The sequence below is a fragment of the Carettochelys insculpta genome, chromosome 19 (assembly GCF_033958435.1).
Source record: "Carettochelys insculpta isolate YL-2023 chromosome 19, ASM3395843v1, whole genome shotgun sequence".
Taxonomy (NCBI): domain Eukaryota; kingdom Metazoa; phylum Chordata; order Testudines; family Carettochelyidae; genus Carettochelys; species Carettochelys insculpta.
The window spans coordinates 18891777-18906348 of record NC_134155.1 but is presented as its reverse complement, the minus strand read 5'-3'; the positions used below and the strand labels follow the sequence as shown (position 1 = coordinate 18906348).

General features: G+C 42.8%; 1 protein-coding gene across 9 annotated transcripts in view; it reads right to left on the bottom strand.

The window, feature by feature from the left end:
• Nucleotides 1-14572, bottom strand: part of AUTS2 (activator of transcription and developmental regulator AUTS2) — a 1222405-nt gene that overhangs the window by 629053 nt on the left and 578780 nt on the right. For all 9 annotated transcript variants that reach the window (XM_075013769.1, XM_075013774.1, XM_075013772.1 and 6 more), the window contains exon 3: nt 2087-2188. In XM_075013769.1, coding sequence (XP_074869870.1) covers nt 2087-2188 — 102 coding nt within the window. The remainder of the gene's footprint in view (nt 1-2086; nt 2189-14572) is intronic.

Genomic DNA, 14572 nt, shown 5'->3' with positions numbered 1-14572 from the left:
GCCTACCGCCCGAGCTGTGGGAAGGAGGTGGAGCAGGCTGCTAAGGCCTTGGGGCCACTTGTGCGAGGGAGGCAATTAGAGCAGAGGGTGTAGGAGTGGGGGATTGAGCCAGCAGGCAGAACCGCAGGGGTGGAGTGGAGGCCAGGGTGGATTTGACTGCTGGGGCCAGGAGACGGAGTCGGGGAGTGGAGAGGCTAGGGGATTGGAACGTGGGGTGGAGGGGCAAGAGGATTGGACCACAAGGAAAAGAGGCAGACTGGGGGAGGTGAGGGGTCAGGGGACTGAGTCAGGAGGCAGGGCAGAATGGAGGCCAGGGATTGGAGCTACCTGAGGCAGCATTGTCCTCTGGCTCTGCTAGGCATCCACGGGTGCAGCACAGGTAGGCAAAGTGGTGCCGTATGCAGCTGCATTCTCTGCATAAGCCTATGGATGGCTCTGCCTAATAATTGAGAGATAGCCCTGTACCATTAAACTGTAAGTTTGTGGTAAAAGATGGGTTTGAGTGCTGAAACGCTGGAAACTACGCAGTAGTGAACTGGAAAAATCTGCCACAATTTACCAGTTAATACCACCAGATGCCCAACAGTAACATTTCAGACCACTCTGTACTTACCTCAAGTTGCTATGGTAACTCACTGATGCAGACATTAATGAGAACAAGGAACATGAAAGGGGACAGCCTATGAGAAATGGGTCACCCTAAAATTCATGGGGTGTGGAAGTGCAAATAAGGAAAGACAGAATGTCACTGGGATGCATATGCATGAGTGCAAAAGAAAACCAGGATAAAAGCTGTTGCCTAACCAAGGAAGCATATCAGGAGACATCCACTATAGCCGTAATTACCCTATTCCTCCAGGTGTTTCCTGCGGGGGAGGGTGTCTCCATCTCTGAATAGGTGCAGTGCTCATTGCATTATTAATGTGATTAATGAAATTGTTAATGAAAGGACATTTGATAACCTGAGAGTACATCACTTGTTATCACTCTTGCTCATATACTCCCAGAGCCTCCAAACCTATTAATATTCATAATAGTTCTCATCCTGTTCATCTGGAGACCATACTTGTTTGGGAGCTCAACTCTTTGGCACAGGTCACTATGGTGCAGGAAGCCAACCCACAACTGTCCAGTTCACTGCAACTTAACACATTTAATCAACTTTTCTTTCAGCTGGCTACAAGCAAGTGACCATCTACACACAGACAGACACTGGTACCAAATTTAGAAGGAGTCCATCCCCCAAGAGGGGGCAGGAGAATAACTCCCTACCAGTGGAGTAGGAAAGACATGTTTAGCAGTATATTGGCCCATGCCCTATATGACAGGATCCCTATCAGTCCCCTAGGGGCTTCTGTACTTCTTGGTGGTTACTTGCATGCCTTAGAAACTCATGGTGGCCCCTCTGCTGCCTTAGGGCTTCCCACAGGCACAGGTCCCCACTCACTGAGCCATTTTCATCACAGGCAAGTCCTATATGAGAGCAGAGCAAACCCTCTTCAGCATGTCCTTGTGCTACTCTTACCTGTGCAGCAGGACAGTCCTCCAGGGGAAGGCTGGTGGGAGCCTAGGCCCACCCACTCCTTTGGGCTCTGGCCCAGGGACCCTAGGAGAGAAGCAGCTGGAGGGGCTTTTATCCCTGTCCCAGCACAGCAACCTTTCCCTGGGCACTTCACTCACCACTTCTCACTAGAACCATCCCTCTGTGCCTCGCCGGTGTGGTCTTCAGGCTCTCAAATGTCCCACCCTTCCTCCACATGCATCTCTCAACTCCTTCCCCCTTCTGCCTGGGGGGGCGGGGAAAGTCTTTTTATAGTGAGCCAACAGACCTTTCCCTGATCACAGGTGTTTAATTGGCCCTTCCCTGCAGGCTGGTCCTTAATGAGCCACAGCTGCCTCAACTGGCTCCTGGGCTGCACTCTGAAAACCTAGCTGGGAAACAGGATGGCATTAATCCCGTCTCGATAATGCCTCCCTTGGACCAGGCTCTTGCAGCCCATCGGCTGTGGTCTGCCACACCTGACTTCCACCCCACAAGAAAATGATGCAAGTCAGAGAAGTCTTTGACCTCAAGAGTTTTACTCACGTCACTGAGTCTTTCCCGAGAGCTGCTCCGATGGAATCCTTTCGACTCTCCACTGGCACTTTCACTGTCACTGTCTCGGCAACTGTTCTGAGCTGGCTTGAGCTGCAGAAAAGAGACAGAGCACATGCAAAAAACAGCTGTTTAGATTGGCTCAGATAACTTTTCCTCTCTGATGTTATTCCTCAGCCTCACTGCTATGGTGCTCGCCATGCCTCAATGACAAGATCCAGCCTTGGCATCGACAGGTTTCTTACAAGACCAGATCTAATCCAAGTGGCCTCTCAACTGCCTGTTAACGTCTAGAAGCGTCATAATCTGCTGACATACCAGCAGACAAGGTTCTTTTCTCAAACAACTCACATTTTAAGGCTTTCAACCTGCAAACACTGAGCCAAATACATAATAATAACTCATACCACTCAGATGGCTTGTTTTCAAAAAAGCCACTCGCCCCTGCCCCCAACTTAGCATGTGCATCACCAATGTCTCATTTAGTAAAAGCAACTGAGAATTTAAGAGCAACTCAAGACACTTCAAGAAGGCATGAACTTCACTATGAGGACATCGTTACAGGATTGGAACCTAAATTCTTTGCCTAGCTCTGTAACAGCTTCTAGGCTGTCCTAGATATTCTTAGCCCAACATGATCTATTTGTCAGCTTCCACATTTTTCTTGTGTTTCATACTAATTTATAAAAGATGATGCTTTACTGCAGTCTGGGAAGTTAAAAAATCCTCAGTCTTTCTTTGTTGCTGAGAACACATATTGCCTTTTGATGCTGTAGATTGTACAAATTAATCACTCAGAGTATTAATGCAGATAGGCTGCTGTCTAAACATGATGTAATTAGAACTGAGCGAATACTAACAAAGCATATTACTGTGTAGCTACATTTCACTACCATTTGTTCAATTTTCTGAAATAATTTGCTTCTGCCCTGCTGATGCCCTTTTCCATTATTTTCTGTGAATATTGAGTTCTACAAGCATGAATATTTGCAGAATACAAATTTTAAAGCCATGTATGAATATATGGAAACTGATTTTTAAATTAACATATCTGAATATTTTGTACCAGACGTGCATGTAGGCAGAATACTATGTAATATGAAGATATACATATTTCCATACATATACATGTATGTTTATCAGATCAAGCCACAACTTGCAAAGAGATATGCACCATCAACTACCAACAATTAGTACAACAACTCTTCTAATTCTTAACACTAATGAATACATTCATGGTGAACAGAAAAACAAAATCTAAATCTGAGGTTTTTGAAAGTTCTTGGATACTTTCCTTACTGGGAATTATCATCCAAGCACAAATATTTATAAAGCTGCCCAAGGAGTTTAGTAAGTTCTCCACTGTTCCACTGTACTATCTGGGGCATACAGCAGAGACTATTGTTCTGTGTTGTCCATACAATAGCCGAGAACCATGACATCTCCAACCCTGAACAGTTTTGGCCACAAAAACTATTAAGGAACCTACCTTAGCCCAGCTGTAAAACCACCAGACTTTTAATGGCCTGTGGAACCAGCATGGTCTCTTTCTGACCATGTGCCCCAGTTGAATAACTGGCAACCCTGGTCACAGAGCATTTAAACTTTTTGTTCCAGACTCTGCTATCACTTGGGTGGCCTCTGTGCATTCATTTGGTAGGCCTGTGGTATTCCCTCAGGAGCCAGACCTCTAGGTCTGCAAGCAAGTTTTGGGTGCAGATCCTTAGTGAGCAGAAATGAGCTACAATGATTTCACACAGCTGAGATACACCACACCACACAGATGAACCACCTGGCCCAAGACCTTTCCCATGCAGACCGGATGGGTTGGGAACAGTGGTAGCCTCACGGTGGCAGAACTGTGAATGTGTGTGTACAGACGGAAGCTCATGGGGTACAGGAGAGAATTAGAAAGACTTTCCCTAACCTCCACTGACAAAGAAGGAAGTATTTTGTGTCCTCTACAGACAAGCTAGCTGGTCTCCAAAGGCCAGAAATTCTCACGAGGCAGCAACAAGAGCTCTTTGTGGAAAAACACCTAGCTGAAGCAAAAATGGATTCTCAGAAGATAAGAACTGAAAGCTCCAGAAGCTCTGACAGATCAACCTACCACCCACACTTCCTGCCTCACTGTAAGCTCAGCTTCTGCATTGGCTTTAAAAAAAAGCAGCAGCAACTCTTTGGTCCTTCTAAACAGCTGAAAATTAAAAAAAAAAAAAGAAAAGGAAAAGGCTGAGAGAAATGTTTATATTATTATCTTAAAGTGCCATGGCTAAGCCATAAAAATCTTAGGTAAACAGACCTTTATTGAAAATGCAATGCCTTATCAGATAGATCTAATGTATCTGTTTTTGGAGTCATAACTAATTCAAGAAGTCTAATCCTTCATATATAATTTACAGATCTTATCTATGACTAAGATGTAATATAATGTTATGGCCCGAGGTTTAAAATTCAACCCCCTCAGAAAAACAAATCTTCTTTTACTGACTCAGTATTGTGTCACCTGCTCAGTGGTGGAGAAGCTCTTATTGTAACGGAGGTTTGAAGATTTTTGTAGCAGCAGTTTTTCACAGCTTTTTGCACCAGAGTTTTTCGTATCTATTTTATTTAATATTTTCCTGACCCACTATTTAATCATTACAGGGTCTAACTACAACTGAAGCTTTCCTCTTTCAGTGATTGCGCTTAGCTCTCTTCAAAGAGAAAAAAATATTGTACAAGATAGCTGAAAATAAAAACCCACAACACTGCGTGAACATAACCCAGTAATAAAAGCCTCAGCATTTTTTCATTGTAGCAAGTAGCCTTCCTTCTTCTGTGCTGGATTGTATGGTCAATAGGTCCTTCAGTCTATGGGATTCTGATCTAATTATGCTGGTTAACCACCTTTAATACCCAGCCAGGAAATTTTTGATCACTGTTTTCATTGCTCTTGGTGAAGACCTAACAAACTCCTGTCACCCCAGGGCTCAGCAGAAACTTGATTTATTTGGTGCACAGCCTTCAAGAATTAGTTAGCAGCACTCCTAGTTTTTATAGTTCTTCCATTATGTAGAGAGTTCCAGCCAGTTACAAGGAGAGACGAGAAGCACAGCAGGTGTTATTTTTCCAGACACAATTTACAGAAAGAGGATACGACTGCAATATCTGAGCCCAGAACTCAGGAGAAACAGTGAATTGTGCAGACTGTAACACAAACACTGAAGCAAGTCCAAGTTAAGATTTCTCATTTCTCCCCATTTTCCTTTCTTTCTGCAAGTAGAGGATTTCTCATGCCAGACTGCCATGGGGTTTCTTTTTATTCAAAAAAGGAATAAGAATGTAGAAAACTGTATGATACTGAAAAAAAAAAGACAATTGGTCTAATACCCTGTTTAAAGATGTCTAAACTTACATTTGTTGTTAAGGCACTGGGCTGTGATTCAGGAGATATAGGTGCAATTTCTATATCATACAGTCCTCCTATGTGACTTCAAATTGTCTGTGCCTTCATCTCTCTGCCAAAGTAGGACACCATCACATCTTTTCTCCCATCCTGTCTGCCTGGTCTACTATTTAGACTGAAAGGACTGTCTCTTACTATACGGCTGTATTGTACCCAGAACAGTGGGTCCAGTTAAGGCTTCTAGGTGATACCGTAACACAAGTAATTATTTACAGTGATAAAAACTCATGCACACACGTGCACTCTCACACGGAATAGTTGAGGAAACATCATGATTAAAATTGAAAAGTATCAACACATCTACCTGTTTTTGTTGTTGGTCTCTCCCCAACTGAATTCCCATCAGTACATTTAGAGCTATTATCTTAGGAGGATGTCTAGAGTTGAAACTAACAAGAAGTCTTGTGGCACCTTATAGACTAACAGATATTTTGCAGCATAAGCTTTCATGGGCAAAGACCTGCTTCATCAGATGCATGAGTGGGGGTGTGGTTTCAGAGGGGTATTTAAAGAGTGGGGTCCCAGTAAGAGGGAGGGCCAGAGCTGGCAAGGTATATTCAGCAAGGTAGAAATGGCCCAGCATCAACAGTACTTATCAAAAGAGGAAAAAACAAGTCAGATCAGACAGGGGCATGTGAGCCCTTGTCAGAGTCTACTGGGGAGACATTAGCACCCAGAGCAAAGAAGAGCACACAAGAAGTTTATAGGGATACTGATTCTGACTCTCAGCAAAGGCTGTCTGACAGTGTCAGTTAGTTACCATATCAATAGATGAGCCAAAACCAGAGAGAGACTAGTTGAGATTTGAACAGATGGTCAAATAACCAAGAAACTGACCAAAAAATTGCTACGTTTCTGAACAAACCTATAGTTTCCAAAGAAAATACAAAAGAAATATATAATCTCTCTCTCTCAGTAACCCTGTAATAGGCGCTGGAGAAACCAAAGAGGAAAGGATTGCAAATAACATTGGATGACACAAACAAAAAGGAGACTTCACAGTAAGCAAGGATTTTTGCACACTACCATCATAAACAAAAGTTGTATGCACACAAATGAGACAAGGGCCAATTTAAATCCATGAGTCAAAGAGCAACATAAACACTCAACTTACCCACAAAGAATTAAGCTTTTACTGGAGTTCCAGGTTGACCATGAAGGCTGATATGGGTTAAAAGCAAAAGTTGGCCTAATTATACAACCTTGACAATATTTACTGAGGCATCACAGTGTAGACACATAACTCCGGCACCTCAGAAATGATCCATGGACACAAGAGCACAAGCCATAAAAATTACTCAGTAAACCTAATACTAACATGGATCTGTATTGGTTTCTTTGCCTCTGGGCAGGACAATGAAGATAATCACGATAAAGCTAGGAGCAGAAAGAATGAGAGAGCGAAAGAACAGATAGCAACCTTCTATCAAGCCTTCAGTCTATTCTGCTGGCTCCTGTAGGCCAAGGTTTTTAAAAGGTACCTAGGCATTGCAATGCTTAGTTTTACAGTGCCTGACCAATATAGGAGGCAAACTCTTTTTCAATGGACTTGGTGGCACTTCTGCTCCTAAGTACCTAAACTCCTTTTGAAAAATAGCTTTAGGTTCCCAGATCAGCAGGGCTATGTCTAGATTAGAGCAATCTGTTGACAGAAATTTTTGCTGGAAGATATCTTGTGACAAAACTTTTGTTGACAGATAGTGGCCAAACTGCCAAGTGGATTGCCAAAAGCAATCTGCTCTGTAGACAGAAAGCAGCCGGACTGTCCAGCTGCTCTATCAGCAAAATGATCAAGTGGAAGCACAGCAGACAGGGCTGCTGGGTGTCCTGGAAGCCCTGTCTGTCGACAGAGGACCCCGCCCCGGAACATCTAGACCAGCTTTCCGTTGACAGATCTCTGTGGACAGAGGCATTATTCCTCATGGGGAAAGGAGGACGCTCCACAGGTTTTGTTGGCAAAATGGCTGTTCTGCTGACAAAACCCTCTAACATACACATAATCTAGGTATTGGAGCACTGAGCTCCCTACCAACTAACAGGCTTAAAAATCTGGTCTTATGCTGATGCCTGGTTACCAGGTAATGAAAAGCAAAATAAGTAAACCACTGAGAATGAAGTGAAATCCTTTTTCACAAAGCTTCCTGAAAGTGTGGAAAAACTCCCTCATGCTGCTGTACTGAACTATTTTTTGTTCACTTATTTAAATGACTTACCATTTGGCAGCTCTCAGTCTAGGCGATGCTATAGTTCTGAGGTGCCTGAGTTTCTGCACCATATGGAATTCAAGGATTGTTTCACGACACTGTATTCTCAAATTATGAATAACAAGACTTCTGTGCATTACAGCCAGTCAGGAAGGTAAGCCATTGCCAGTGCCCTAGAGGGAGAGGACACCCTACTTCTTGAGAGGTAGAATACCTTTCCTGCAGGGAATGGAATTAGGCTCTCACTTTTGCCTGTCATGCTTTATTTCAGAGAATAACAGAACTTTGTACAGCTTTCATGAGGGCAAGAGAATTCAAAACTCTTTTTGATCCAACTTCAACAGTCTGTTGAATAAAATGGATATATATACAATCAGTTAGCAATATGGGTTGAACCTCTCTACTCTGGCACACTCTCATCCAGCAAATTCTGTGGTCTGGCATGACCTCAGTTAGCTGGACAACCACTTATCATAGGTGTGGTCAAGTTTCCTGTGGTCCCATAAAGTTTATTTACAGTCACCAGTCCTGGCTCTCAGTGTTCTGGGCTGTACGTAGCTGCAATGTAGCCCTAAATGTTTTCCAAAGAGACCAGTAACAAGTGAAAGTGTTGGTAATTCTGCTAGGTAATATTGACCTCCTGCAGTTTAGCAAATTCTTTGGTTCAGCACTGGTCAGGTCCCAAGGGTGCCAGATTAGAAAGATTCAGCCTGTACCTTATCCTTATTATTACGATTTGTTAGAAGAATAATTTAATGGCCAACAATATCATCTGTCCCTACTTACATCAAATCTTGGTCACTATGTGCTACTGTAATACAAAAAATAACAAATCCACAAGTTACCTACAAGACTATCTCGATGTGCCTTCTAGAAATGCTTAGGAAATAAACTAAAAACAAATCAGCCTTGAACTAAATCCCTGAGGTAAACAAATCTGTCTCTGGCTCATCATGTGTCTGGAGGTGTGTTTCAAAGTCAGGGAAATTCACAGAGAATACTTAGCTGATAGTTCTCTTTTCATTTACGTCTGTGGGGCTGCAGCTCAGGTATTAAACTCAGGCTGGAGACACAAGCAGCCCCTTTGGGCTCTAGAGTAGAAACCATTTAGTACTATGTGGGTTAAAGTTGAACATCTGGAATTCCACTCCAGATGCCAGCAGGCAACCAATGCAGCTCTTGGGGCACTTGTGTTCTGGGTCTCTCAGAGTAAATTTCCATTGCAAGCACATTCCACACTTTGCCTTAGGTTTCCAGCAGGTCTCAAAAATATAGGCTACGTCTACAAGGTGTTCCCCCTAGCACTGCTTCTGGCAGAGCTATGTAAAATGAGCTTCTCAGGATTACAAATGGTGTGCTATTTGCATACTCTGGAAGCTCAATATCACAGCCCTGCGGAAGTTTAGTGTTGGCAGAAGGGGCTGCTGCTACTGCAGAGGCCATGTGCACGTGCCTCTGCTGGCTAACTCCCCCGCCCCTGTTGCCAGCCCCATATGCCTCAAATGTTTGCTTTGCCAAGACATTTTCTGCCAGGCGTGTCACCATGTATTCTGTACTGCTTTAGCTTCACTGTGCTAGGGGAGGAAAAAGTTTCCAAAACCCTCTGATTAAGGTGCTTTAAAATTGGTGATGTAAGCAAACACACAATTTCAGAATCAAAGTGAAGATTTCACCTCTTTCTGTGTTTCACTCCTGATTTTTTTATTGGTGTATTATGTAAGTAGTTCTCCTCTACCCGCCAAAATCCTTATGCTAAAAAAAAAAAGGACAAGAATATAAATATAGGCACAGCTTTCCTTCCTCCATCCTCAAAATAACGTAAGTAAATCTAATCGAGACTGTCACTATGGCTATAAAATTATATCAAATGGATACAAAGCCAAATCACAGAAGTAACTATGTTCTGAATTTAAAATAATTGTTATTTCCAGTTCCCCCTTTGACCTGACCTGAGTTGCTTGGGCTTCATAAGGTTTGGGGAACAAATTCTCTGCCAATGTAAATGAGCAAAACTCCATTGTAATCAATGGGAATGCCTCTATTTACATGAGTAAAATATTTGTCTTTTACTCTGCTATTGTTATTGCAGAGAACCCAAGTCCTAGAGGCAGATTTAGTGTTCTGATCTCCTTCTCCCCACGGTGACATAAGTAGAAGTCAGGAGCTAGGGTAAATGGTACACTTGCCTTAAAACAACCAACATCATGATCAGTTGTCATATATTCCTTGAGTCCTTTTTCTCCCTTTATTATCTGCCTGGGCAGCCACAAACACTTGTCCTGCCAAAGATGTTTTGAAGTAGCTCTATTTTATTTAAGTTCATGGAGAGGAGACCCCATTTTTTCTGTTTGTTTTCTTTCTGTAATTTTTACACAGAACTCAAAGACAAACCTGGCATAAACACATCAAGATTGTGTCTTAGACCCATATATACTATATGCTACCTATAAAAGGAAAAGACTTGTTCTGCACTATGGCACATATAAAAACAAACGTATAAAACAGAAGGTGACTTTCGACTGTAATACATAAAATATATTTCAGTGTACTTCAAAATTTGAATTGCCAAAAAAGAAGTGGGGGGCAGGATTCTCCTGACCCTTTGCATTTTGATAGTTGCACAGTGAGAAATACGGCCTTTAAAATTACACCTTGCAAAGTACTCACTCACTCACTCCAATCAGCTTCATACAATAAAAAAAAAAGTGGGGGGGGGAAAGAAATCACAGAATCGCAGACAGCAGGGCTAGAAAAGGTTACTAAGGTCCATCCTGTATGCAAGGCACCAAGAAAGATTCCATCCTGATGCTCTCATTCTCCCCTTTAAATATTTCTCACACATTCATTTTTGAACATTCTTCTCTCTACCAGGGTCTCTCCTGCTTGTGTGCCAAACATAGTTCTTCAAAGGAGTCTCTAGCTGCGTCTACACGTGCCGGCTACTTCGAAGTAGCCGCGCCAACTTTGAAATAGCGCCCACCACTTCTACATGTGGCGAGCGCTATTTTGAAGTTGACATCGACGTAAAGCGGCGAGACGTCGAAGTCGCTGTCCTCATGAGGAGATGGGAATAGCGCCCTACTTCGACGTTGAACGTCGAAGTAGGGCACGTGTAGCCAATCCGCATCCCGCAACATCGAAATAGCGGGGTCCGCCATGGCAGCCATCAGCTGAGGGGTTGACAGACGCTCTCTCCAGCCCCTGCAGGGCTCTATGGTCACCGTGTGCAGCAGCCCTTAGCCCAGGGCTTCTGGCTGCTGCTGCTGCAGCTGGGGATCCATGCTGCATGCACAGCGTCTGCAACCAGTTGTTGGCTCTGTGGATCTTGTGCTGTTTAGTGCATGTGTGTCTGGGAGGGGCCCTTTAAGGGAGCGGCTTGCTGTTGAGTCCGCCCTGTGACCCTGTCTGCAGCTGTTCCTTGCACCCTAATTTCGATGTGGACCGCTTTGGTGTGTAGATGCTCCCCTGCAGTGCCTACTTCGATGTAGTGCTGCCCAATGTCGACGTTGAATGTCGACAGCACCAGCCCTGGAGGACGTGCAGACATTATTCATCGAAATAGCTTATTTCGATGTCACTACATCAACATAAGCTATTTCGATGTAGCATTCACGTGTAGACGTAGCTTCTCAGTGACAAATATTGTTAACTTTTTCTAGCACCTCACAGGTGTATTGTTAATTGGCATATGGGTTTTTTTATCTGTATCTATATTTATACAGATTCTGGTTCTACAGTGCTCCAACAGAGCGGTGTCAGTTTACATCTGCTGGTAATCTTGCCCATAAACATGTCATGTATATCAAAACAAAAAAGCAGTCCAGTAGCACTTTAAAGACTAGCAAAATAATCTATTAGGTGGTGAGCTTTTGTGGGATCGACCCACTTCTTCAGACCATAGCCATACCAGAACAGACTCTGAAGAAGTGGGTCTATCCCACGAAAGCTCACCACCTAATAGATTATTTTGCTAGTCTTTACAGTGCTACTGGACTGCTTTTTTGTTTTGATAGCATGTAGACTAACACGGCTATCTCTCGGTTACTTTTCAACATGTTATGTATATAACTTGTTTGCAGGTCTGGCCTTATGGCAAGGCAAGCAAAGTGGTTGCCTAAGGCCTGGACTTTCATGGCTCTGCGCCCCAACTGAAAATGTATCCACCACCCACTGTTCAGGTCCCACTGTCAGTGTGCTGCCTTGAGCTCGGCTGGTTCTGCTTGTGTGTGACCAAACTAGACTGTCAGCTACTTATGACATGGACAGGGTCTTCTAACAGGTGGGCATTTAATAAGAAGCAATGCATTCTGGTCACAGGGGTTTTCACATCCCAGTATCTTTGTAGTTTTCTGCCAGAGGAAATTTACAAGTGTAAAGGACCAACAAAGCAGACATTTCACCACTACATTAACTGCAAGAATCTGCTAATTTTCCAGTACTATGCTGGACTTTTTCTCCACTAGAGTTTTAATCAATAGTTCCTTTAAGTATTTGGAAAATGCCATCATTGGAGCCTGTGGAGACACCATTGGCTACAAGTCCAGGAAGCATCAGGACTGGTTTGATGAGACTGCTGTGGAGATTGAATGTACCATGCATATCTCACAGAACTGGAAGGGAGCTCAAAGCACTATCCCTGAAAGAATTTTTTTTTAAATCTATTTGCCCCAAACCTCTAAATGGCCTCCTCAAGGATTGAATCACATAATGGAACAGAAATAAACAAGGCGCAGTTAAAGTCTAATGATACCTTGGCTTAAGGCCTATCTGCTTGCTCTGTAGTATAGGTTGAGGAATCTCAGACAAATCCATAGTGCAGATGTACTGGTTACCAGCAGGGATGACAGGCAGTTATGATATCTGAGTCTCAATGTAAGATGATGAGATTTAGGCTCCTAGACCACTTGAAGTCTTCTGAAAATTTTATCTAATCACAATTAGCATTAATGGCAAGCTCAGAAGACATCAAAATGAAATAAGTGCAGGAAAGTCACTGAACTATCCTCTCCTGAAAAGCACTGGTGCCTCTTGAAGTCCACTAGTAGGAATGTGTGGGGAACCTTGCATGTCCACTGTCTGTGCTTACCTGATCTGCATGATAAGAAAACAGTTAAGGTCCGGACACAGCAAGATCTTCAAGTAAGTGCCTATGAGAGCTGCCCCTTTGAAGTCAACCTAAACAAAGAGTGGAATGAGGCTACTCACATACTTAAAGTTAAGCATGTGCCTTTTTGAATTTTTGTGGCTTTTTTTTTAGTTCAAATCATTAATATAAAATTTTGATCATTAATTTTTTTAAATAAAGAGGAAGGGGGAAAAAATCAGTGTTTGTGGATGGATTCTAGGATGTTTGCCGCTGTCTACTTAAAAAATAAAAAAAGCTTGAAAAAGCCCTGCTATTTCATATGACTTCATAAGCCCTGCATAAATATTTAATACTTTGGCTGCATAAATGATGATTTCAAGGTTGAGCTATTGGTTTAAACATATAATACTATTTTGAGCCATTTAACTGGCCAGCCACATAAATTATTCAGGATTTAGAAGTTATCCTGTGGTCGAGGTACAAGGAGAAAACAAGGAAGTTGTAACTCTAATGACAAAAGCAGGGCAAGATCAATCAAACCACATGATCTCTAACACAAACAAGCAGCAATTAAGCAGCAATCGAGAGCAACGTGACTGTGGTTGATGTCCTTTCATGTCAATACTCTCAGTCCAAAGAGCAGAGCTTAATAATGCTTTGCAGTTTATCAAGGGACTCATAATTCTGCTTGCTCTTCATGACTTGGCTAAGAGACTAGGATGACAGTATTTCTTTATAATTTAATAATGTGAAGGCAAGAGACAGGAACCATAGAAGTGCCACTTGATATCATATTGGTATATATGTATTTTTCCACATGCTGAATGAAAGAACCAAAATTCATAGCAAAACATATGACCCAGTTTCAATTTGCTACCAGGAAGGGGCAGCTAAAATGTCTGGCAAAGAAAAGTCTAACTGAGGAGCCAGGAAGGGACTAACCCATCAGAATTCATTAGCACTGTCACTGATGTGGAGAAGAATTTAAAGCTGAAGAGGAGTTAGTTATTACAAAACCAAAAAGCACAGGGAGGAACCCTTCTTTAAATTGGTTTAAATGTGGATTAGCTTCTGCTAGATGGCAAGTTGTAAAGTGCTTATCTACTATCCACTCTACCCTTCTTTACAGGCAAGTTATTTGAACAAATTAACCCATTTATTATTTCATTTTACGGGTTTAACACTGCAGTGCCAAAGGGCCAGCAAAGAACTGGGTTCTATTGTGCAAGGCACTGTCCAAACAAAGTGGTAGTCCCTGACCTGAACAGTTTTAATGAAGTAGTTTATACACACTATCACATCTGTTACTATAACCTATATTGTTCAGAGCATGTAAAAGCCCCACCCCTCATCTGAGCAAGGCAACTTAGACCAGGTCCACATGGCAATTGCGTAGCTGGAACTGACTTATCTACAATCAATTCACTTGGCCACCCTCACTGAGGGAGGCCATCAGGAGAAACTCTCCCGTTGAGCTCCCTTATTCCTTGTGAGATTGAGGAGTACAGGGTTGACCGTTGACCCCAGATAGTGGGAATGTGCAACATTGAACTAAGTGCTCGAAATCAAACCCCCAGAAAATCAACCATGACTGGATCGATCTTCCAGGTAGTGAATACATATCTTTACACTGACCCAACCACCAGCACAGACATCACTATGTTAGTGGGAGAGCTTCTTCCGCTGGCAACAGATACCTCTCTTGTGGTGGCCGAGTTATTATGCTGACCGGAGAGCTC